General features: G+C 46.9%; 1 protein-coding gene across 1 annotated transcript; it reads right to left on the bottom strand.

Moving 5' to 3' along the window:
- Positions 1–816: 816 nt before the first annotated feature.
- Positions 817–23,531, bottom strand: LOC135386110 (85/88 kDa calcium-independent phospholipase A2-like). Its single transcript, XM_064615849.1, has 16 exons — positions 23,343–23,531; positions 23,059–23,146; positions 21,312–21,478; positions 20,743–20,958; positions 18,989–19,166; positions 17,240–17,430; positions 17,088–17,184; positions 15,753–15,935; positions 14,946–14,990; positions 13,204–13,248; positions 12,705–12,966; positions 9,648–9,896; positions 7,600–7,750; positions 5,756–5,889; positions 3,403–3,557; positions 817–1,422 (listed from the first exon to the last, which is right to left on the bottom strand). Exons 2-16 carry the CDS (start codon positions 23,122–23,124, stop codon positions 1,027–1,029), a joined length of 2,535 nt encoding a protein of 844 aa, XP_064471919.1. The 5' UTR covers positions 23,125–23,146; positions 23,343–23,531; the 3' UTR covers positions 817–1,026.
- Between the last annotated feature and the right edge of the window lie 1,057 nt (positions 23,532–24,588).

Below are 24,588 nucleotides of genomic sequence, written 5' to 3'. Positions count from 1 at the left end.
CTCCCATTTTGGTCTGTTTTCTCATGCTGTTTCCATGCGCAGTGGGAGTGTCTTCGGGTGGAGACAATAGTCCCGGCGCCGCGAAATCCGAAAGTACGCTTGCAGAGGTGGCAAGTTTTCGGGTGTCGAATTTTTGTGGAAGTATCGTGAAATACCCTGTAATTATGACTGAAATGGGGTGTTGTCGCCATGAGCTTTCTAATTAGCGCAAACAAAGTTACCTTTCCTTGGGAAGTTTTTTTAGTCCAATTAAGCTAATTAGACAAATTAATGAGGTACACTGATGGAAACCACCTGTTTGGGCGGCAAAAACCTTCACAAGTATGACGCAGAAGGTTTCTAATTTTTATCTCAAGTACATTTTTCTTTAATAATTAGGGGTCACGCTTAAGTGTAACACCCTGTATATGTACCATGACACCCTACTGTTCACGATATACATAAGTTTTGTTAAGGTCAGTCGCATGCCTTCGGGAACGCCGGTGTCATCACCCTGCGTGTTATACAATGTCATTCGCAGCTCCATGTGGAAACTTATCGATGTATAGCGCGCACGACCTATTTTGTTCAACTTTTTTCGTGTTTAACACAGTGTCATACACCGAAAATTACGGTACGCGTGAGGCGTTCATTCACTACTCGCAGACGACGATGGTTCGTCTCCCAAGACTACGGCCACTGAAAGCTCGTTGGCTACCGCCTTTAGAAACACGGTCCCGGTTGGCTGACTCGTATCCGTTACGTCACGTCGACGACTAAGCAGGCTATCTCTATCTAGGTGGCGTTGCCCGTGCGCATAGGAAAAGTAGAGAGAGATTTGGTGCAGTCAGTTATTTAATATGTCTAAATAAAGCTTTGTGCATTCTAGAGAAAGATTTTGATACTCGCGTTCAGGAACTTGTAAAAATATATTCCACCTACTACTATTGTACGTCGCGTTTTGTGACGTGAAATCATTGTAACGTAAGTAATTCTTAGATTAGTTCGGAAGTATCCGGTACAGATCGGAAATACACAATTTTGGGTCTATCGTGCAATATCTGGCCGGATGAGTTCGGCCAATTCTTCGAGTTGGGTCCTTCGAGCTCTCATATAAACCGTGGTCTCCCATAGAACTCGAACGAGGAGCCGATTATCCGTCTCATTGAGGCTGACGTCCTCTGAGATGGGAGCATTGACGCGGAAGTAGGGCACATCAATGGCACTGCACCAAGCTTGGGCACGGTCGACAAGACGACCGTTCGCTTGCGTCGCTTGGTCGATGATCAACTGGCTCAGGGCCTTAGCTCCGAAAGCCATTTTGGCGGCACCGAAGAACCCAGTGCCCGTGTGCAAGGTGCCTGCTGCTATGGGCACCACAGGAGCCTTGCCCGTTCCGATGGACACCACAACTTCCATAGGCTGCACTTTTTCTTCCTGGCCCTGTGAAAGCAGGAATATACTTTGTGATATAGATTAGTAGCGTAAAGTTGTGGCCGACATGCGACAGTCTGCAAGAGCAATTGTGTAACTTATACAGGGTGTTTCACCTAACGTGATCAAAAATTCTAACTGGCAACGTACTCGCCGGAGGATTGTGGGACTTTTGACAATTACCTTCTGGAAACTTTTGCCAAAATTGGGGAAGGCTCTGGGCAATTTTTAGTTGTGGGAAATTTTATTTTTTTCAATTGAACTTTGCCAGGCGAACTGCCAAGCGAACCTCACTTTTTTTTACAGAAATATGAAGTCCTCCACGGATAACCACAGACCCAACAAAAAATATGCACAGTATCGCAGAAAAGAGCGCACTGGAGATGCGAGGAGAGGAGGAAGTGTTCCCGCCTTTTGTTTTACCCATCTTTCCCCTGCTGTGACCTTGGTGCTGGGGACAACCGTCTTATCACAAAGGCAAAACAAATGAAGGCGGGGACACGTCCTCTTCTACACTCTTAAAAATGAGTTTCACCACATAGCACGCTCCTAGCCAACCATCATTCCGAATGACAACGTTCTCGTCCCTGATTTGTTGAAAACGTGGGGCGGAGCCTATTTTGTGACACTTATGCTGTTCATAATTGTCACAAAAAAGGCGTACGCCTCCCGTTTTCAGCAAACCAGGAAAGATAACGATATTATTCGAGATTATGGTTGGCTAGGAGCGTGCTATGCGGTGAAGTTCATTTCTAAGAGTGTAGACGCACATTTCGTGCGCGCTTCTTAGCGAAAATCAGGCAGGCGGGGCTAATGCGTAATTTTTACACTTTTTTTTTTCGACTATTTCTGTTGGCTCTGTGGTTATACATGGATCACTTGATATTTCTGTAAAAAGAAAAAAAAAGCGAGGTTCGCTTGGCAATTTTCAAAGTTCAATTGACAGAAATAAAATTCCTGCAATTAAAAATTGTCCAAGGTTTTCCTCAATGGTGGCAAAAGTTTCCAGAAGGTAATTGTCGAAAGTCCCACAATTATCCGACGAGCATGAAATACCGTGCATAAATACGCAGCGTTCACTTATGGCTGTTGTATTTTTTTCAATCTCATTTTGAATGAACATTGTCATCTCATCCGGCAAGTGCATTCACTGAAATCCAGCAACATAGACATCAATACACTAGCACTCAGTAGCAGCTGATGTCTCAGTACACGACTCTTGGCAAGTCGTGCGGCCGTTAGGCACGATATACAGGGTGTCTCAGTTAAATCCCCGGGCTAAATAATTCGCGAACGGGTGCACCAATCGAAGAACTGTCCGATACCACCTACAGGCTGCGCACCGTGTGAATGAGTGGGAGGCGCTCATTATTTAAACAAAAATTCAAATGAGTTTTCTGAAAAACAACTCCTAGAGCAGGGCGCCGTTGGCATTAAAATGGGTACTACCCCTTTTGGGACCTTCAGTGGACACCCTTTAGAGAAAAATCTGCCACCGAAGCGGGTCATTTGTTGCAGTAATTTATTGGTTTCGGTTTACATATTTTTGTCGCGGCTGGTAGCGATGAAGCGCAAAAGGACGCTCTTCCTCCTCCTTATCCACCAATGAATTACGATATGTCGCATATCGCGGGATATGCTTGTGTGGATGTAGTTTTAAAAATTTAGTTAAGCTTTGTCAATAGCCCATGATGTAAGTGACATAAGTGCTCCACTTAAGGGACTGAATGTGCATTTATCACTTCTTTGCCAGACAATAGCTTCCTCTGTGATCACCACAAACCAGCGGAGGTTGCATACCACACGGAGGGATTCTCCTGGAACTCGCTTTTCAAGATGTACGGGCCATAGGACTTCCTTAACAATCGACACACCTAATTTCTGGTCGAGCAGTATGCCCGCATGTATAGGGCATAAGAATGGGGAGACTGTTGTTACAGTGCATTGTGATGATTGTGTGAGTGGTGGTAGTAGCAGTAGTAGTAGTACCGTAGCTTTTAGTGCTTCATTGTACTCGGTGATCTCCGTCATTGCATCGAGGGTCGGGTTGTTAGATATGAGACCACCGTCCAGGTAGCGGCCAAAAGGAGGAAAGTATGTCGGCGCTGCCCCGGATGCACGCGCTGCTCGCCACACCAGTTGCTCTGCAAATAAGAGCATTTAAGATTAATGTCCACAAGATGCATAGATTCTAAAAAGGAACTGTACCGAATTTCACGCCAGAGACGCGCACGCATGAGAGCAGCAGTTGTTTTGTTGAAAAAAAAAAAAAAAAACGGTCTATGGGGCGTCGTTCTCTGTTTCTGGGATACCGCGGTCAGCCTTCATACCCTGGTTTTGGGATGATACTACCTCGTTTCCACCCGAGTTTGCCTAAATTTATCATGGCTAGATCATGTCCAGATTCCTTTCTGAATTATTCATTTTTTGCTTCTGGAGGGTCATGATTGTTGTGCATGATTTCCACAAAAAAAAAAAAAAACATCCAACATGCCTATAGCCATTTGCACCATTCACGTTTTGTCGGTGTAGTGCGCCCAGGGAGAGCGCGTGCTTTCCTTCGGCCAAGCGGTCGTCCGGAATAAATGCTCCTTACCAAGTCTACCTTGCCACGTAAATAGCTGGTGACATGAACACCTACCGCTTGCGGCCTTCTGCAGCACTCTTTAGCCTATGACACGTCGTCAATGCCAGACATGAATCCTGTTGGCCCTGTCGCCTCCTTGGCTCAAGTGGAAGCCCTTCCTGTTCGCTTCCCGAGCCACTGCGCGCATGATCCACAGATGTGGCTTGGCCAGGTGGAAGCGCAGTTCGCTGCTCGTCGGATCACTTCGCAAGCAACTAAATTGGGGCACATCATTGGGGCATTACTCATGGACGTAGATAAGGAACTTCGAGATCTCATTATGAATCCCCCAGCAGACCGCCTTATGACACAGTGAAAGAAGAACTCATTCGGCGCACTGCTGTATCGGAGCAACGCCAACTACAACAGCTATTGGCCGCTGAAGATCTGGGAGACCAGAAGCCGACAGAGTTACTGGGACGCATGCTGGGACAAAACCATTGATGACGGCATCCTCAAAGAGCTCTTTCTTGGGGCATGGTCGTTTTGAATAAACGCTCATTACCAAGTCTACCTGGCCTAGTCACTAGTGGAATTGATCGGATGGGGGATAGCTTTCAATCTTGCCTAACAAACTATGTTGACATCCTTTCACCATTGCTGTCAAGTCTTCGGACTATTTTCTTTCTGATTGGTCTCGGTAACAGGAAAAGTTTCGGCGGTTATCGAAGAGTATCGCCTTGCCGTCGCCACCAGCGCTCTCTCGAGTTGACCAGCCTTCGTCTATCAAGAGCGAATCGACTCGAAGAATGCTACACCGCCAAAAACTGATGTAGACATTCTGGGAATGATGGAAGCACGACTATCTGTTGCAACTATACGATCAGTCCACCATTTTAGTGGAACAGCTACGAAGTAGAAGAGGGCGATGTGGTTCTGATCGCCAGCAACATGTCCAGATGTCTCTGGGACGCGGGACGTTTATCACAGCTTTACGACGGACAAGGTAATTATGTCGGGTCATGCCTCGTGAAGCATCAAGACGGCAAGACCGCTGTTCAGCGCTTGTACCACATTGAAGTATGACCATGAACTTTCGCCGCGGGAGGACATTGGAAACTACGGTGCCATAAGTAATATCTATGAGCACGAGCAGCATCTTTCCAAGTTTTCATTCTTTGCTCTTCCATTAAACCAGTCACTCGCACCTCCCTTCCGCCTTCTATTTCTTATCATATCTTGGTGTCGAATACGGTACCCAAGCATTAGTTGGTTTATTTCGTTCGAGTATGTGCCGCTGCCAATATGCCGTAAATAGGGTTCCGCATTTTCGGTTTTTAATAAAAACGAAAAACACCGAAAAACGTACGCTGGGTAATTTTTTTCTAATTCGGTTTTAACCGAAAAACACCGAATACAGAGGGACATTCCAGGACATGACAGAGATAAATTGCTGCATATGCCCTGCAGTTTGTTGATGCATATATCAGATAACCATACATAAATACGATGGTTGTGAAAAATGTCAATTTACTTTTTGGTTAGCCGTCAAACGCCACCGCAGCGTACAACGCTATCTTGGACGAATGTCGTGCGGAAATTATATTGTGATTTCTATTCGCCGATAACTGCCGCGTGAACCATGTACACGCCAGGAAAAAACATCGAAAAACGCAGATTTCGTGAAAATCAATAAACATCGAAAAGCACACGCCGAATCCGCTCAAAAATAAATACCGAAAATGCGTAACCCTAGCCGTAAGCGATAATGGTTACCGTTTGGCGGTGTGCAAGGCCTAAACTCCGAGTCGCTCGCAGAGAGACCGAGGATTTTTTTCGCGCAGTCGTAGTTCCGGAACAGGTGCAAGGCTGCAGGATGTCGATCAGCCAAAACTCCCGTTATAATCAATCTGCGGATAAAGAGAGTTGTACTGTAAAGCAATAAGCAGTAGGACACGGACACCGTTAGTGGGAATTAGACAACGTCTGTCCTGGAGTAAACTACGCCATGTTTTCTCGGCGGAGTAGGCACAAGGAAGCTTCGTGTTGGCTGCCTGCAATATAGCGCTACCCTCCACGAAGCACGCTACGATTCAATGCAATTTGCAAGTAAACTAACAGTCATTAGAGAACAAATGCGGCACCTTCCTCTCAAAGTCGCAGTCCCAAGCGGTACACCAACGGCGCGGCATGAATGAATACGATACAGGATATCCACTGCTTGGCAGTATAGCTCGAAGGTGGTTTCGAATCGCACACGAACAGCTATTTTTCTGGCACCCTCCACACCCCCTAGAAACATTTTCCAACACCCCTCAAACTTTTAGTGTCGGAAGGAATGTACACTGTTAAAACAGAACTTCACCACATAGCACGCTCCTAGTCAACCACCATACCGAATGATATCATTCTATGTCATGACTCGTTCAAAAAGGGGGAGGACCCTCCACTCTTAAAAATGAACTTCACCACATAGCACGCTCCTAGCCAACTATCACCTCGAATGATATCGTTATCTGCCCTGATTTATTGAAAGCGGGAGGCGCACGCCTTTTTTGTGACACTTATGCTGTTCATAATTGTCACAGAAAAGGCGTACGCTTCCCGTTTTCAACAAACCTGTCGCTTCATCGTCGTTACGGTCGTTGCAAGCTAACGAGTGGCGGGAAATTCAAAAAGGCGGGCGGGAAATTTAAAAAGGTGGGCACGTGATAAAACACGTGTACGGCGCTCTTCGCGCGATACGTGAAGGCCGTGGTACACGTCACGCGCAATGTGTCACGTGGCCACCTTTTTGAATTTCCCGCCACTCGTTAGCTTGTAACGACCGTAACGACGACGAAGCGATTAAGCCGATTAAGCGATATCATTCGAGATTATGGTTGGCTAGGAGCGTGCTATGCGGTGAAGTTCATTTCTAAGAGTATCTGGGACAAGCATAATGTGTCCCATGTAGGCGCTTCCATTTTCAGCAAATAAGGACACAAAATGGTATCATTCGGAATGACGGTTGACTAGGAGAGTGTTATGTGGTGAAGTTCTGTTTTAACAGTGTAGTCTCGGAGTTCACATTCACCACACTCATGAGCACACTCTTAAAACAAAGCTTCGCCGCTGAAGGCCAACCATGTTGTACAGACTACAGAGTGACGTCCATCACTCTTGATTTGTGGAAAGTTAGGGGCGTACGCCTCTGTGACAATTAACATTTCTGCATAAGCGTCCCAAAAAGGCGTGCACCTCCCGTTTTCACCAAATCAGGGGGAAGAACGATGGATGTCGTCCGGGATGATGGTTGGCTAGCTGCGTGCCATGTGAACTCTAAAAGCAGAACTTCACCACATAGCACGCTGTGCTCCAATCATTGCCAATAATGATAGGGTTATCGCTTCTGATTCGAAGAGACGAGGGCGTACGCCTTTTTGTGGCAATTTTCATATATCCAAATTGCCACAAAAAGGCGTACGCCCCACTCTCTCCTCGAATCAAAAGCATAACGCTATCATTCGCGGCAATGGTTGGCGCACAGCGCGCTATGGGGTGAAGTTCTGGGGTGTGGGGTGAAGATGGTACTTCCAAACGCAACATACGTCACGGACAAAATGATTGTTTTTCCTTACTTTGGATGCTTGATATCTGTCATGACTGTGTTCTCGCCGACCTCTTTCTGCAGGAATCGCTCCAATGACTCAGCGTCATGAGGTCTAGTCCCAATGAACACTTTGTCCTTGAGGCTGAAGTATAGCTGCAGACATCGCCGTGGTGTCTTACCTGCGAAACGCTATTCATACAGCACACGCCAGGTTTCAAGCACGAGGGGGTACGCGAACCGGCATTGAAATGTATAGTCTCAACAGAATTGGGAGAGTATTCAGTGTCAGTGAGAATTCTGCAGAGCATCTCTGTTGGCTGGCTGAAGTTTGCGACACGAGGCCTGCGAATGAATGCTCTGAGGAGTCTCATAGCGTCAACAATGTCTCTCTGGCGCAGACGTGCAGTCTACCGAACTTAACAGAGCCGTACACATACAGAACCGCATATCATACTCAGAACTAACAGCCATTCAGAATAGTTAGGTCATTACTGGAGGGAGAGACTACGCCCCTACGTCCTCACTATGCAAGCTACATAGTTTGCCAGCACGTTTTTCGCCCGGCATCGAAGCGACAGGGCAGCGGATTGCCAACTATATTCGGTGTCGTCACATCCGCATAGCGAGGGTGGAGAGGGATCTCATTGGCCCACACGTCGAAGTTCACGTGGGTTAGCAGACAACGGAACCCGAAGACGAGCGACTGCCATGCCCCTAGCCTAATCCAAGCGTCTAAAACTGAAAGATTGCTGTCACGTTCAGGTGGCAATGGTCACGTGATCCAACACCGGCTCCGACCTAACAATTTCCGAGCGCTAGGCCATTGCAACGTAATGACCACCGGAATTCGCCATTAAAATTCTTATTTCAACCCGCATTCAAAAACCACAACACCATTGTGTGACGTTTGGAGCGTGCCAACTTAAAGGGGCTCTAAAGGGGTTGATGTTTGTGGCTTTCATAGGCTATACTGGAAGAAGTCTATATTCTGTACTCGATGATCATTATTTCGGATACACTCACAAGTGGGCGCTATTTCGCGATGCGCAATGATTGAGAGTTGTGTGTAACGAAAAGTTTCACGTCAAAGTGATGTATGGTTACGTCCGAAATGTCCCATCTGTCAATAAAGATATCGTGTGGATCTTTCTTTTTTTTTCGAAGAATTGTCTCACTAGTATTTTTTGTATGGAATAGCATTGTGGAACGTGCAATACAAGAGATGGACGTCATAATCACATAACGGCGCTATTATAACCGTCCCGGCACCGCTCTAGCGCACACATCTGCAATCTGATCCATACTGCCCCGCTCGCAGTTGGTAGGGCTTCTCACGGTGCCTGGTAGCCTCCGTTTAGTAAAGTTTCGTTTTTCGCGCGTTGGCTATAATTTGTGTCTTTGATAATGTTGATTCTTTTCCTGTTGCCTTGGCGGTGGTTGCCTTGCCTTGGCGAAAGCTTCCGCTACAATAGAATAAGAGTATGATATGTGTCCCAGTTAGATCCCCAACGCGTCACAGCAAAGTCGGAGCTCCCCTGGTACCGCGTTGATTGGACAAAGAAATGTGGGAACTGCCAGTACCCGCAATGTATTTTCTTTGATAATTGGATGCGCTGAGGGTAGCGTACCCTTCACGTTTTGGGCCGATTGGGAGGAAGGAAAGAGGAACCTCCAAATTGACACTTTTATTCACGTTTTAATTACAAACGACGCAACGGGTGAATCTCGTTCCTTTTGCATTATTGTCATGATGACGGAATCTTTCATATTGCACAGAGAAATTTTTCCAACTTAATACCCCTTTGAAGGCGACAGTTTAGCAGGCTGACTATAATATATAAACATATAACTTGGTTCTTAGTTTACTTGACCGCATTGTAGTTGCGAGGCTGCAAATGAGATAATAGTTGCGCAGACAATTTGATCCGCGAGTACAAGAACTGGTTATGTTGTGACAGATCGACCCCACTTATGAGGTGACTGTTCGTTTGCGCAATATTTCTCCGGATAAATACTTCGCGGTTTGAACGTTAGGTGATTCAAGAATTAAGGAAATTATGACAGTGTTCGACCTACGGCAAGCCAGAAGCAAAGCAAGGACTCCTCCCGTACTGGTACCAGCCACCCAGTCGAAGCACTCAATGACAGCGCAACCGAGGATGGACTCGAGGGTGATCAGCATCTGAATAATAATTAGACCTCGGATGCCTCCGCCGTCAAGGCACAGCAGACGACCATTCTTGCGAGGACGGCCAGATCGCAGTTCTTCGTGACGACGATTTAGAGCGGCCTTCACGATCGTCGGTCCCAGGATCTTGTCATAGACTGTAAAAAAATAAAAATAAATACACTCTCTTTAGGTATCACCTTACTCGCTTGATATAAGCATTTATCGGAAGTTCAACCAGCGACATCATTCGGATTTCCTTTCTGAGGTTCAATTGACCACGCGAGGTATACATAGCGATGCAGGTTGCTATGTGTGCTATGTACGGCAGTGTTCGTTTGTTAGCACAGCACTACTAATATCGCCGCTACCAAAAGTCATTAAAAGCCTAAAGACTCTCCAACATTGCCGACCTCGGTTGTCGAGCACACACCTGTTATGTTCTGCCGCGTTCGGCTCGCTTTGCCCTATATGCGCGCCCACGTAAATTGGTGGGTCAAAAACTTTTGCCGGTCCCGACACCATCCAGCGTGGTGTTGGAAGATGCACTCATACGTAGGTGGCGTTGCTTCTCTTCCCCACGCCTGACCTCTGTCAATTGAACAATTTTTGCATTCATAGAGGCAACTTTGAACCAGGTCTGCCAATGGAATTTGCCATAAGAGACGGCGCTGTTCTCAAGGGTCGTTCAAGGCTGACCGAGACTGTAAATACATGGAAAATTCGGGGAGCACGAAACTATACGTCAGTTTTTCGTCAGTTTCGAACCTCTTTCCTCCAAGGGACGCTCTTTAAGGTGCCCAAACAAATGATAATCGCTTGGGGCTACATATGTGCTGTATAAGGGGTATGTTGCAAAACCTCCCAGCGTATTTCGGCCAGGGTTGCTACCGTCAAATTTGCCGTGTGAGGCTGGGCATTGTCATGAAGGAGAACATTTGCCCTTCCTGACAACATCCTAGGCCTATCCTTGCGAACTGTTTTCGCGCGGCAACCTTTATCAACGTGGGGTAGTACTGGATATTAATCATGATCCTTTGCTCGAAGAAGTCTACATGCATGGCACCTCGCATATCCCAGAAGACAGTTCCCATGGACTTTCCAGCAGACGGCTGCATCTTCCTTTTCTTTGGCGGCGGGGAAGCCCTATGTCGCCATTCCATGCTGCTTCTTTTTGTCTCTGGGTGAAATGGTGCATCCAGGTTTCATCACATGTGATCACTCTTTGCGAAAATTTGTCGCCCTTGGATTGAAACCGGTTTAGCAGCTGCTCAGAGACTGCCATGCGCGCTCCCTTCTGGTCACAAGTGAGGTGTCGGAGAACCCATCTTGCATAGGGCGTTTATCGCTCGGAGGCGCTCGGGCTCATAGCGAATACAGGGCTCGGAGTGCCTCCGAGCGAATACAGTATACACATAAATACTCAGACTCTGTGGAACAGCAAGTGCTCGTGAATGGTTGTCTCCACTCTGCCGACGTTAATATGCCACTCGGCTCGAATGTCCCAAACTCTTCGCGCCGGTTCTCGAGGATGGCTCGCTCAACGCCCGCGATGTTCACTGGTGGTGACTGCAGTCGGACAAACGTGTCCATGTGGTTCGTTCGTCAACATACCCCGTCCTTCGCAAAACTGTCTGCACCATTTGTACACTCTTCTCCTTGACATCGTTTGTTCCCATACTGTGACTGTAAACTTTGTAATCTCAGCTCGTTTGACATTCTTCCACATCACTCTTCCACAGTTACAGACACACGGCTAGCTGCCGCTACTACACGTGTACTGCTGCGCGTGCTGCTCACCCGAGAAGGATTGCATTTCATCCTACGAAAGTTTTATCCAATTACATTTACTAACCGATTTTTGTAGAGCGAAAACCTCGGTCAACATCGAACGACCCTTGTACACGTTTGCCGATGAACGCAGTGCATGTTATGCGATAGACGGTCCAAGTTGTTGCGCTTTTATCCTATAGTTAAAATGCGAATGATTGATTGCGCGGTGGGTGAATTGAACGTCCGCCAGCACCGTGTCGAGCTTATACTTTATCCGGATGTCGTTCATTGTTCTTTTAACGTTCCTAAATCAAATTCGAATGCAGTTTCACTAAATTTGTGCACAACTACCATTCCTTTCTGTGCAATGAACTTCAAAAGAAACCTCGCACTGCTGCATGTCTGCACAGAGAATAACCTGCAGGGCTTGCCGAAGATGGCGCGCGGACAGCAGAGCTCAAGAGAACGTAACTCCAACAATGCACTGCAGGGTTCTTGCGCTGCCTCACGGGATTTATGCAAGTCGTCTATTGGCGATTCTCGCACTGGTACAAGGGTAATAGTGAGACGTATGAACAATTTTCAACACGCGTGGTCCCTCGCGGCGGAAGAACGGCGGTGAACGTATAGGACTAGCACGTCCTGTGGCAAAGTATTAACGGAAGACATACAGAAAGGGTGACGGCGCCTCTCAGACACTACGAGTACGAAGTATCATAAGTAAGACAAGCACGTAACCATGAAGTCTAAGAGAGACGATGTCTTCCCGCAACTGACATGATGACCGCCAGCAGCTGCACATACGCGTACTTCAGGACGAACAAATTAATAAAGAACTCCAATAAAGATGTAGCATCCTATAAGTAAGAACCTATGTTTGCTCTTACATTTTCTGCAAAAGCAAAAAGCGTACAAGGTATCTCGGCATCTTAATGGAGACCTTGCGAGGGTGAAGTTTGATCATCGTATCAGAAGTATGCTACACATGGTTTTTCCCTCGCACATTGTACGAACTTTGCAGAAATGTGCTGTCAAAAGTGCAGTTATTTTAAAGGCTTTGTGTCTGCTTAGGACCAGGACAAGAGGGGCTCGATACAATACTCTTATAGATTAGAGTCTCCGCTTTGCCATTACATCAAGGTACAGTACATCACGCAAAGATGGCAAAGAACATTCTTCTCAAGCACACTCACACTGCGGCGCTTTGATAAAATTTGGCTTCTCCGGGGGTGTGCCGTCGTATGTGCCGTCAGGCGCGCACCCTTCAGCGCAACCTCTATTGATCTCGCAGCGTTTCGCACCGACGGCGTGCAACGTGTAGAGGACGCAGTGGTCCTTGCCAGTCTGCTGCTGTTGAGAGATGGACACCAGATGGCGTGCAGTCTCCCCACGTTGATTTGGTTGATTGACGTCTGCTCCAAAAATGATCAGGGCCTGGATCAGTGACACGTCGCTCTGGAAACACATAATGGCGTGGAAATTAAGTCCGATAATGGGGGACAAGGCAGCGGCGTAGCCAGAAAAATATTTCGGGAGGGGTACTCTGTGAACTTTACATGGGAGAGGAGGATTGCCCATAGTTTCCCTCTCACAAACGCACTACCAAAGGTACCATTTTCCAGTGGGTTTGAGCACCCAGAACTCCCCCTCTGGCTACGCCAGTGGGTCAAGGTGTCTCCACAAAGCCCTTACTTTTGGCAGTTCTGCTTTCGGCTTCGATTTCTTCGTCTTGGAAACCTATAATGGGAGTCGTTAGCGAGGAATTAGCGCGTTAGTCGAGCTAGACTGAATACAAAACGTTTTTTGAAGTATGACCTCTATTATGTCTTAAAAGGGTAGTGAAAAGAGAAGGGTAAGAAATTACAATTGTTCTTGCTTTAGTACGGCGCTGCTCAAGAGTTGCACTTTAATAACTCAGTCGTCACTATACTCCTTTCCTCTGCCGAGGTCACCCGAGGTCGAGTGGGAATGCCCTTACGTCAACGCAATGTACAGCTTGCGATATACTTGTCTGGAATCGACAACTTGCGGTTTATCCTGTCTGGAATCTACATGTGCTGCTATAGAATGTTTCTTCCGACTAATAAACACGCACGGTATGCTACCCTGTACGTGTTTATTAGCCGAAACAAACTTGCAACGCATGGAGATTCCAGGTCGGATAAACCGCAAGCTGTCGATTCTAGACAAGTATGTCACATGCTGTACTTTAGAAGGGGCATTCTCTATTACAAGCCGATGCCTGCAGTAGTCATGTGAGCGATACTGTAGCGACGGTGTTTCAATTGGATATCTTTAACAACGTATGTTCCTCTTTCTTTTTTTTTGGAGGGGGGGGATTATAGTCGTGACGATGTCCACTTGAGTGCGGCCAATAACGGCAAGCTACTTCGTGCTGTGAAGATACATAAAAGGCCATCATATCGTCAAGTGTGCAATTAAAACGTTCCGTGAAGCCGTCGGTCTGAGCAGAGTGGCGAGAAAGGAACATTCGTGGTTGCTGACGGGACCACGAGGCTCCCCGTGACGGAAGAGGAGGTTCCTGGGAGGTACCTGAAGCCAGCGGTCTCAACATAGCGACGAGCACGATAGGCACGATAGGCAACATAGGCAACACGATAGCACGATAGGCAACATACGATAGCACGATAGCACGATAGGCAACATAGCATGATAGGCACGACGACCTACCGATTTCCAGAAGTTGATGGTGGGAGAGGGTCGAACAGATCAATCCATACACCGTCAAAGCGTGCCACAGGTGACGCTTGCTTTTCTAACAAGGCCTATTAGGGGAGCCCGGGAAAAGGGAGATAGCAGAATGTGCAAGAATCCTCGTTGAAGGCCGTACCATTTTGAAAAATGCTGAAACGCGCACGTACGTTGAAGTATCCATCGCCCAATTATGCTACACAACTGAAACCGAAACTGACTACACTCAGGAGAACACTCACTCCACGTTAGCGTACCACGTGCTTTGGAACGGTGGAGATGATTGGAGCAGGTGCTCGTCTGCTGGTCAGATCAAGCGCTTTTCTAGCCCAGATAACGAAGGTCGTGCGCTCCTGTGGCACGTGGTTTTTGTTTCGCCCAGTCGTTTCAGGATTGTTAAAAGATAAAATGGGCTTTCAACGAGGGTTGTCTCCCATTCTGCTATATTGTTTTTGCTCAAAACTCCTCAACTACTCAACTGCTCAAACTAAGGAGTAAATTAGTGAATTTTGTGTAATTTGACATCTTGTAGGATGTCCGCCTTGCTATAGAACACACCTGCAAAAACAATATCTATGCTGCTTTCAAACTTTTTTATATATATATAAAACGTAAACGGATAAAAATGAACGCTCTGTATATTCGGTAGATAGGGGGTCCTAAGTCAGTTTCTGTATAGTTACGCATGTTCGTGCAGTGGGTGCACTGTGCTCTTTGCTTACTTGTTCCAAGAAAAGTAGTCTGTCATCGTTCGTAGGCATAGCAACCTGAAAGAGATATTCAGGTATAGTTCGCAGTGTGACGTCAGCATCATGCAATTAAATACGAATAGCCAAATTGGTTTATTCTGAAGAAACAAGAAGAAAATGTATCGACGGTTCATACACAACGCCGAGTGAAATTGTTTCATAAGACGCCTACCTACAACTTGTTACACTACAGCTACTTTAAAATTCCATGTGTATTTCCGTAATTTCAGAATTTAGTCGAGTCTTCGTTCACTCCCTGTTCGTTCGGTAAGACCAGTTGGGAGAGGAGAGGGCGACGCGCATGAGTTTTATCTCGTGGGGATTATCGTTCCCGTAGGGTGATCGTCCTGACCGCTTCGAGGTTGACGAGTTGACGTGGTTGGCAGTTAGGAGACACCGTTTTCCCTACCTGATGGAGCAGAAAGCCACATCAAGTCAAAGGCGATGAATGGGAGACTTCATTAATAGAAGGACAGAGGCTGTGGTTCCATAAAGTACTAAATCTGCAAGGCTGTGGCAGAGCAACGTCCCGGCTGTGAACCGTAGCGCAGAAATACGCTTGGAAGAAGACTACCGTCTTTTATTTGTCTGAGCCGCTTTAACTTTTGCTCTTTCTGATTAGAAACGTATGATTCGGAAGCATGAAGTCTGAGCACGAACAAATTTTGAGCAGTGTGCTACATAATCTGCGAAAAGATGCGTGCTCAGACAGTCAGAAAAACGGAACCGATACACCAGCTCCGAGATGAAATAAAGTCAGTTATTCGTTTCGATGCTCACTCTGACAGCGGTGTGCAGGGGTGTGTCGCCGTCGCTTCCCATCGCATTGGCATTGGCTCCATGACTGAGAAGACTGATGACACAAGCTAGCCTGTTGCGTGCCACCATGATGTGCAGAGCAGTGTTACCCTGGAAGTTCTTGGCGTCAACGTCGCATCCTAGGTCAATCATGGTCTCCAGGAACTGGATGCGTGATCCGAAAGCAACAACATAATGAGGTCAGATAACACAACATGAATGCATGCAACCGAATTCCTGTACGCAATTCTTAATACGTTATCCAGACCGTGTGGCGCAGGCACGAAGCCTCTCCTGTCGTATTATTCATTCATTGCACAGGCTAGCCTTCCATTAACGAAAACTTTTCTACTGAGCGATGTGTCGTGAGTTGATGTGCCATTAGAGCTACGATCATCCGGCTGTGCCATCACGGCAGGAGTACCCACCAGTGAAATAACGAGAGACATGAGTATGACCACCGAATGGGACTATGGAATCAACAAATAAGTTGCTGAAACTTGAAACCTATGCTTGAATCATGAAAAATAATAAATCTGTGCAAAAAGGCAAAGTGAGAGGCGAGGTTGAAAGGGAGTTGTCACACTTTGATGAATGCAGTTAATTACATTATGCACGCATTGTACTGCGCAACAGATTACGGAGGAACAAATAAATTGGAGAGCTATGACCATTCTACACTTAGTCCTTCCCATGCTTCTCAACGGAGTCCCCAACTGCCGGGCCCACCACACTGCACCGAACGCTATGAGATGCACCATTTTTCTCCGCATTTCGTTGCAAGTGTAGGGGCCTTGAGAACAGTCACACCTACCTGGTGTTACAGGCGGAGTTGTCAGAGGTGGGATTCGATCGAAATACCAACCTTGGCACAAAAATAGCTCAAACGTTAACGTCAAAAGTTAACGGCCAGTTGTCGAACCACAACGAAAAACAAATGACGTGTGCTTTGAAATTACTGCTTTGAGATGATCGCTCAGAACCAACTACACCACTACACAAGTTAGCTCAGAAACTTTGCGCACTAGTTGAGTAGCCTACAATTCCCAGGTCTATCTAGACGCCCACATCAGACAACAATGACAGCTACATTCCACTTGCAGCATCGTCCCGCCCTCAGCCAAATTTGACATATTGCCTTTTGGCACTGCGAACAAGCTAGTTATCACGCGCCCCACTATTTCCTGGTTAGAACTATCAATAAGGTTAGGTCAACACCAGGGTGTACTGCGTGAAATTGGGACGCATTTGTGCGTGCAGAAGTCTGGGAGCTATACCTTACGGTAGATTACTGAACAAAACAAACTGCGGGTACACCTGAGTGGTCTTTGCCCAATGCAGTGGCGTTCCTCCGTGCTTCATATCTTCAATCTGAAAATTGTGCTCGTTCTGTTCCACGTGGTCTCGCCCAACGCTGCGGAGAAGGAGGACGTCAATAACCTTAGCACTGCAGCAGCGGACGCACTAACCAGACAGTGGTGGTGGCATTGTTGCGATCGGGACACAGGTTAACGGAAGCAGAATTAACGTCGGCGCCTTCCTTGAGGAGTTCCCTCACGCATTTCGGCTTGTCCATCAGGCAAGCCAACTGCAGCGGGGTGTAGCCGTCCTTGTTCACTTGGTTAATAACGGCAGAAGGCACAGGGCGTGATGACAGAGCCTGCAAGGAACAACAGATAATAGTAATCAGGTGACCTACGAGGGCGTGCTAAAAATTCTCGGCCGGACCCAGTTCCAGATATTCGAAGGGGATCTCGTTATCGTAGACACAAAAAAAGAGAGATGGACAAGGAGAGAAACTGCAGGTTTTTAACGCGAAGCGCTAATTTTGCCTGGGCTATCAACAGAACCATGTCTACTACAAGCGTGAAATTTTCGAAGGTTAAACTTCGTGCTGTCATGACGTTCATGCAGAAGAAACTTCCACGGGAACACATGATGCTCCATGGGAGAACTGTAAGGAAGTACTATGAGCGCATGACGCAAACATGACAAGTGCCCATCATATTCAACCGTGAAGAAGTGATGTGCCATCTTTCAGTGTGGGGATTTTGACACCGGAAAAGGCGGAAGATTGGGGAGGCATCCAACGGTATCAACAACCGAGACTGTTGACTGTGTCCATGGCCTCATTTTTGCAGATCAGCGGATCTCGGCTAAAACAATTGCAGACCACCAGACAATTGCATATCCAGAGAACGCAATGGGGTTGTAATTCATGAAGAGTTGAGTGTGGGGATTGCGGAAGCTGCCAGCCAAGAAGGTTCCGAAATATTTGAATGCCGATGAGAACCAGCGCCGAATGGATGCCTCCAGTTGCAGCATTTTGACATTTCTTCACTGACTCGTTACAGTTGATGAAACATGATTGCATCACAAACTCGAGTTCTCCGCAAGGCTTGACTGATCACAAAACAGGCAAGCTAATGCAGGCTCTGAAACATTTGCGATTTGAAGTATTGAACATTCGCCGTACTCGCGATATCTTGCCCCATCGGTCTAAGTTTTGTTTCCAAACCTGAAAAATTCTCGGAGGACTCTCAGATGATAGGAGCACCCGAAGCTTATTTCGGAGGGCAGACGTCGGATTCTTTTTCCCCAAGGGGTTTAAGAAGCTTCAGGAACGATATAATAATAGTAATAATGATAAATGGGTGTTTACGTCGCGAGACAACTGAGATCATGAGCGACGCCACAGCGGTCGGTCTGTGGATTGCTTTTGCCCACCTGAGGGTTCTTTAACGTGTGATGAAAGCTCATCACACGGCACCCCGTATTTAACGTCCCTCACGGAAGACGGCGTGTCTAAGCAACTTGCACCCTCCCACAAGTTGCTGGCGTCCTCGGCCGGGTTCGAAACCGTGATCTCGGGATCAGAAGGCGAACACGCTACCGACTGAGCCACCGAGGCCGGTACGGGAACGATATGCGAAGCGCTTCGAGATGAACGCGTCGAACTGGAATAAAAGTTTATGAGTCCAGGACTCGTGCTTCATTGTCTTGACGATAAGTTTTCAGCACCCTTTCGTACATTTTCCTCTCGTGTGGTATGGAGAAGTGAAACGGTTAAATATGCTGCGCTAAAAGGACCTAACTCTAAATACATTGTACGATTTAATATAAAGGACCAAGCAGTACTGTCTCGTCGTTCTCTACAGGCGACGAATACACGAGGAGACAAGGCAGTGTATTCAAGTCACCCTAGGGGACAGACGTACCTTGATGATATCTTTATTGGTGACAGCGGCGGCATGATAGATGGTATCCCCGTTATGGTCAACGATGTCTAGCCTTGCATCCATGGCCATTAGTACCTGTACGGATGAGAGTTTCTGGGCCCGTATCGCCACGTGCAGAGCAGTCACGCAGTTGTCGTTGGTCACCTCGTTGATCTGGCTATGGTACCCAGAAGTGTGAGTGTGTTAAGTGTCAGTATGCTTTAGCTTATTAATGTTATCATGCGTATCTACGTGAAACGTCCTATACAGCTCCTCGAACACTAGGACATGTTCAGCATCACAAATATACGTTTTGAATTGTTAATGGCGAATACGTGCCTAATTGAATTGAAATGTGCACTCTTAAAATAGAACTTCACCGCGTAAGACACGCATTGCCTACATTCATTGTTGTTTTGATTTTTTTCGTTATTTGTTGAAAACGTGAGCTAGGTGTACGGCTTTTTCTGGCATTTATGTGGTACGTTAATTGTCACAAAAGGCCGTACGCTCTGCGCCAGTCTGAAACGTTATCTCATACGCTCAATAGTGCAGCGCACGCATTTTGACGTGAAAACGTCCGTAAATTCGGTTTGGTAGCCAGGTCAAAATTTACGTTGCAACCAAAGTATGCCGAATTTCATGACGAGATAACTTGGTGAGTAACAAAGCGATAGCAACCAACCGGCTAAATCCATATAGCTTACGCGTGTGACATTCTAGCCAGCAAGGTCGTTGCCGCGGCTGACACAATCTCTGGGTGTGGCGTGCGCGTGCGACAGAGGCGGAAATATAGGGGTCCGCGTACCTTCCCAAGCAGCACAATGTACTGAAAGTCGAGTGCAATAGGGGTGGACGGTATGTGTCTTATCAATGTTCTTCACGACTCTGTTCAAGGCCTTCCACCTACCCGTCCACCCCTATTGCACTTGACTTTCAGTACATTTTGCTGCTTGGGTTGCGGGACAGGACGCCGGAAGCTAGGACACCGATTGGGGTGTCCTTGGAAAGTGTTTGAAAGTTCTACCTGGACCTTGAGCGATATCGGCTTCAACAACAATAACAAAAACAAAAATATAAATTTCCAACGGTGAGATATCAAAATTTTGCCATACTGTCGGCATATATGAAACTAAAGTATGTATAATCAGAATCGAAGGAAACGGCAATCAGAAGAAAGGGCGTCTCGAGAGGGACCCAAAAAGCACCCAAAGTATCGAGGGGTAGAGAGCTACGAGAGCGCCGAAGAAGATTAGTGGCGGAGGCAAATTCGACTTCCGGCGCCCACAGCGAGCCCTTACCCTCTTGAATAAATGAACAGACTTGTATTTCCTTCACTAAAATCCCGCAAAGGAGCAAATGACTCGGTGATCGTGACGTTCTCGTGTACATCGCTACTGCTTGGACATGATTGAGCCCGGCCCAATTTTTTTCCTTTTTTGTTTCTGCAATTTATACTTTGCGTCCCGCGTCTGACATAGAACAGTCGACCGGTCCCCTTGCTACCGTACTGCAGCAGACGATTCTCGGAAGCCAATAAAAGTGCGCGGACGAGCTGACGTACAACACGGCAGCTTTGAGAGTACGCCGCCGCTGTCCGCATTCCTATAAACTAATTTTCTCGGGAAATGCACGTTTCCCAAAGGAAATACTGTGCGTGACAGTTCCTGAAAGTAGTATGTTCTCGTCACGCGGTAAAAGTCTATGTTCGAGGTGAGCTCGATGCCCCTATAAAACGACAAAGTGTCGCTCACGCTGCCACTCTAGGGTCCTTGAAGCAGTCGATGAGACCAAGGTGTGCCGCTAGGTGAGCCGGTGTCCATGAGGGGTACGAGTGGACCAAGGCAACCGCCTCCTGCACAAGGTCTCGTGTCGTCCCATCTGATATTCTCTCGAACAGCATCGGTAGCTTGTCCTTGAGCTGGTCAAACACCTCTTCGGCTTCTTCCAATTCCTTGGTGCGTAGGAGGCTGCGGCAGTTGAAATGTTTGCATGTGGAATTGCCTACTCGCTCGGTACGGCTGTACACTTTTTTATATTGTGTTCCATCGTTTGAGTGAGTAAGGTTGCAACGAGCAACCTTACTGCGAGGGCAACAGACTACAAATTGTTTGAAGTCTTCTTCATATTATCTCGTCAGACAAATGTTCCGAGCACAAGGCTTGAGCATAGAAAACACTGAATGGCTCGAAGAAAAACCCTCAGGTACGGAACCGCCTTGCTATAAGGCTCCAATCTACCTTCATCGAATCGCTGGAATTTCCACTTTTCAACATACTCAATAGCCGACAATTATACTCCGATATCCAAGAGCTTTGCGCACCTGAAAGCTGTGTGCGGGAAGCGGCTAACATCGCGGTGTAGAATAATGCTGTACGTCGAATGCTCCTTTTTATGGTCACCGTCAGAAGCGCAGCCATACAACACTAAGGAGTCTTCGCGGGCAACCACGAGGCATTGGGTGTACTCCTCTGGCTTCACTTCCACGACCTGCAAGATAAAATGCGATAAAATTGGATAAAATGCGATAAAATTATGTTCTTTCACCTTTAACGACATACATGTATTTCGCGATAATAACGATACAGGTAAAGACGTGCCAGAGAGGGTTGCGACACACTACAGTTGGGCGTAACTAGTGCATTTCGCTTCAACAATGCATAATTTCACTTTACGAGGGCAAACGCATCCTCGTCACGAATGTGTAGGTGTGACGTTAACATTGCGCGTCATTAGTCAAGTACTGTCTAATGCGCAGCGGAGATTGCAGTTTCAAAGTTCAACTACAAGCAAGCTGCATGCCGTTTCGGTAGGGTGATCTCACTGACTGAACCAGGACGAACGTGATCGCGTTCAATGGGCGTGCGTGAGGTAGTCGGTTATGGTTGGGTTCCCTCGTGAGAGCAGAACCTGCTGTGGTGTGCTTTCGAAAATCGTAACATTTGTGTCGGAATTTAGGGATACATAGAAGGTTCTATAGACATGCGTCCAGGTTCTGCTCCTGCTCATCGAGAAGTGGAACTAATGGCACCGCTTGTGTTAAGGCAGGCGTACTGCCATTGAGGCCAGACCATAAACGACAATGGTGAGGAATGACAATTACTTCAGCGAAGTCTTATTCTATGACGAGAGATGCCACTCAGGCGGAAGTGGATAGTATGGTGGAATCTAAAGGGAGCAGTAGATGTGAAGGTCTCGAAACTACGTTCTCGCTGTGTTGTACGTTCCAACGTTACGTTGTGCCGCTGGCTATTCCGACGAGACAATTTTGCCTGTGCAAAAGCTATTCAGCACCGCGCGGTCCTTCAGGGAGTATCGATCCAAACTGATCTCGTAATATCACGGCGTGAGCACGATAAACGGCACAGAATGCCTTACTTACCAGCGCCTGTCCAGGGAAACATGAATTCCACAGAACTTGTCTAGCGAAAGATTCGTGGCTAGTGTGCGAAAGAGTAATTTAAGGAGATATATGAGCACGATCGGCGTGTGCAGGGGTTTTCAACTGTTCTCACACTGGACAATTTCAGATCCGCCAGAAGGCCGGTTGGTCTCGCGAAGAACCCGTGCACTCAGACACGGACAGGTATCGTAAAATAAATATATTAAATAAATATCGCAATGGTATATGTCTCATGGATAGCCGTGGTATACAATATTTCATGGCGTCGCCCCGGCTATTTGGTTTCCCGACGGTTTACGGTGTTGCAGGCAGGCTGAGACAGACAGAGGCAACTAGGAAATTTCTTCACCGTAGCTTCAGAACCGCTAGTGCACAGTTGAAAGGTGCAGCAGAATGGACGTACGCACACCAAATGTTGAGGAGAAGGAGAGCTAAAAGGCTAAAGGACAAATATTCTTAATATGCGATTAATAATTTGAATGTTTAATTGAATTTAATTTGAATGTACCCGGAAGGAATCACCAGGCACTTTGATGCCGCAAATCCTAACATTGAGCCCTTCAACACAAAAGGTCATTCTACAAACAAGGGTTATGTCAGATTGCATTGAGTGTCGTGGGACTAATTTCGTTATTCATGATTCGAGACATCAATATCATTTACGAACCCTGTGAGGCTCCGGTTCCATTCGAGGCGATCGCAGGTTTCCCAGAAACCCTCTCAGAAACGCCATATTGTGAGCTTTCTGTGGCAACCTAGCAGGATAGAAAACATTAGCTCAAATATAAACATTGGTTCACAACGTCATTCAAAAATTCCGACGATACATGCTAAGGATAGTTCCCTTGAGGACTGAACATGACCTACAGCTTCCATGCTATCTTTCACTGTTCCGATGACAAAATGTTTCCGTTATGCTGTAACATATGCTGATGACGGAGCACTACTTACCTGGTAAGTGACAGTGTTGAGAAAAATTATGACTGATTGACAAGAAAAGTTCCTAGCAGAAGAATTTTGCGCTATCATGGACTGGCGACGGCGCAGATGGAATCGCCGCTCATGAGGCCACTCAGCCTACCAATAACACGCGACCTTCTGCCACGCAGACACAAGCTTCCGAATAAACAGGCCCAAAAAGAAGACGAGGAGGACTGCGGTGGCGATGGTCACCGTGGGTGTAGACGAAGACAGATGAGATGGATCAGACTATAGGGGTCACCATACTAGGGGTGCATCTAAATCATGGAGTGGTCTTCACGGCTCCTGAAAAGTGAATGTTACCGTCCTGCTCTTATTGGGTGCTCAAGGATCAGTCGAGATGCTGTTGCGCCCTTCGGGCCCAACTATGTCTATCTATAAAAATTATCTCCAGAATTTATGTTCTAATATATGCGTGCGTTGTACTTTAAAAGCAAAACTTCCTCACGCAACACACTGAAAACAAACCGGCATTCTAAGTAATGTTACTCTGTGTTGTGGTTTGCTGAAGACATGGTGCGTACACTCGTTTAGGGCTGTTGCCTTAGAAGTCGGCCCAGGACGCACATTCCCCCAAAGCGTTCGTCGTGACGTCGCCCACCTCTGTGTGATCGACAACGGCGAGCGCTTTTCCCTTTTATCTTTCCCTTTCCTTTCTCGTTTTTTTTTTCTGCCAATCAATCCCCGCCCCCTTTTTCAGCAATACCACGAGCACCTAGGGCTGTTGCGCTAAAGTTTGAGGAGGGCGACCGGAGTGCAACTCTGACCACTACCGTCCGAATGCTGAGAGCCACAGCCGCTCCTGGCTTACAGCCACAAATGATAGCGACTGCTAGGACGCATCGAAGAGTTAGCAGTTTTTGCGAAATGGAAAACAAAACAGAAGAGCGTAAGCCTAGGCCGAATTATTGCTGTGTCGCACTGTGCCATTACAGCGAGAAGACGGCTAAGGGAATGACATCTTTTTTTGGGGGGGAATCATGAACAGCGTCGCCCAGTACGTTCTATCGTTTCCCCGGAAGAAGCTACGAGAAGAGCAGACTACTTGGGCATAGGGAAGAATGTCCCCGCAAAAGATTACCCGGACTAGCAGCGCTATTGTTACCAGCTCGCTTGTCTTGTTGTTGTTGTTTTTTTTTTCGCAATTGTTCTTTGTTTCAGTCAGTATAGATACTCCATAGCCTTGTCTATATGTACACAGCCGCCTATCTCGTGT

This window comes from Ornithodoros turicata, chromosome 2 (genome assembly GCF_037126465.1).
Source record: "Ornithodoros turicata isolate Travis chromosome 2, ASM3712646v1, whole genome shotgun sequence".
In the NCBI taxonomy this organism is placed as follows: domain Eukaryota; kingdom Metazoa; phylum Arthropoda; class Arachnida; order Ixodida; family Argasidae; genus Ornithodoros; species Ornithodoros turicata.
The sequence above is the reverse complement of the archived record's forward strand: the minus strand, read 5'-3'. Positions and strand labels throughout refer to the sequence as shown.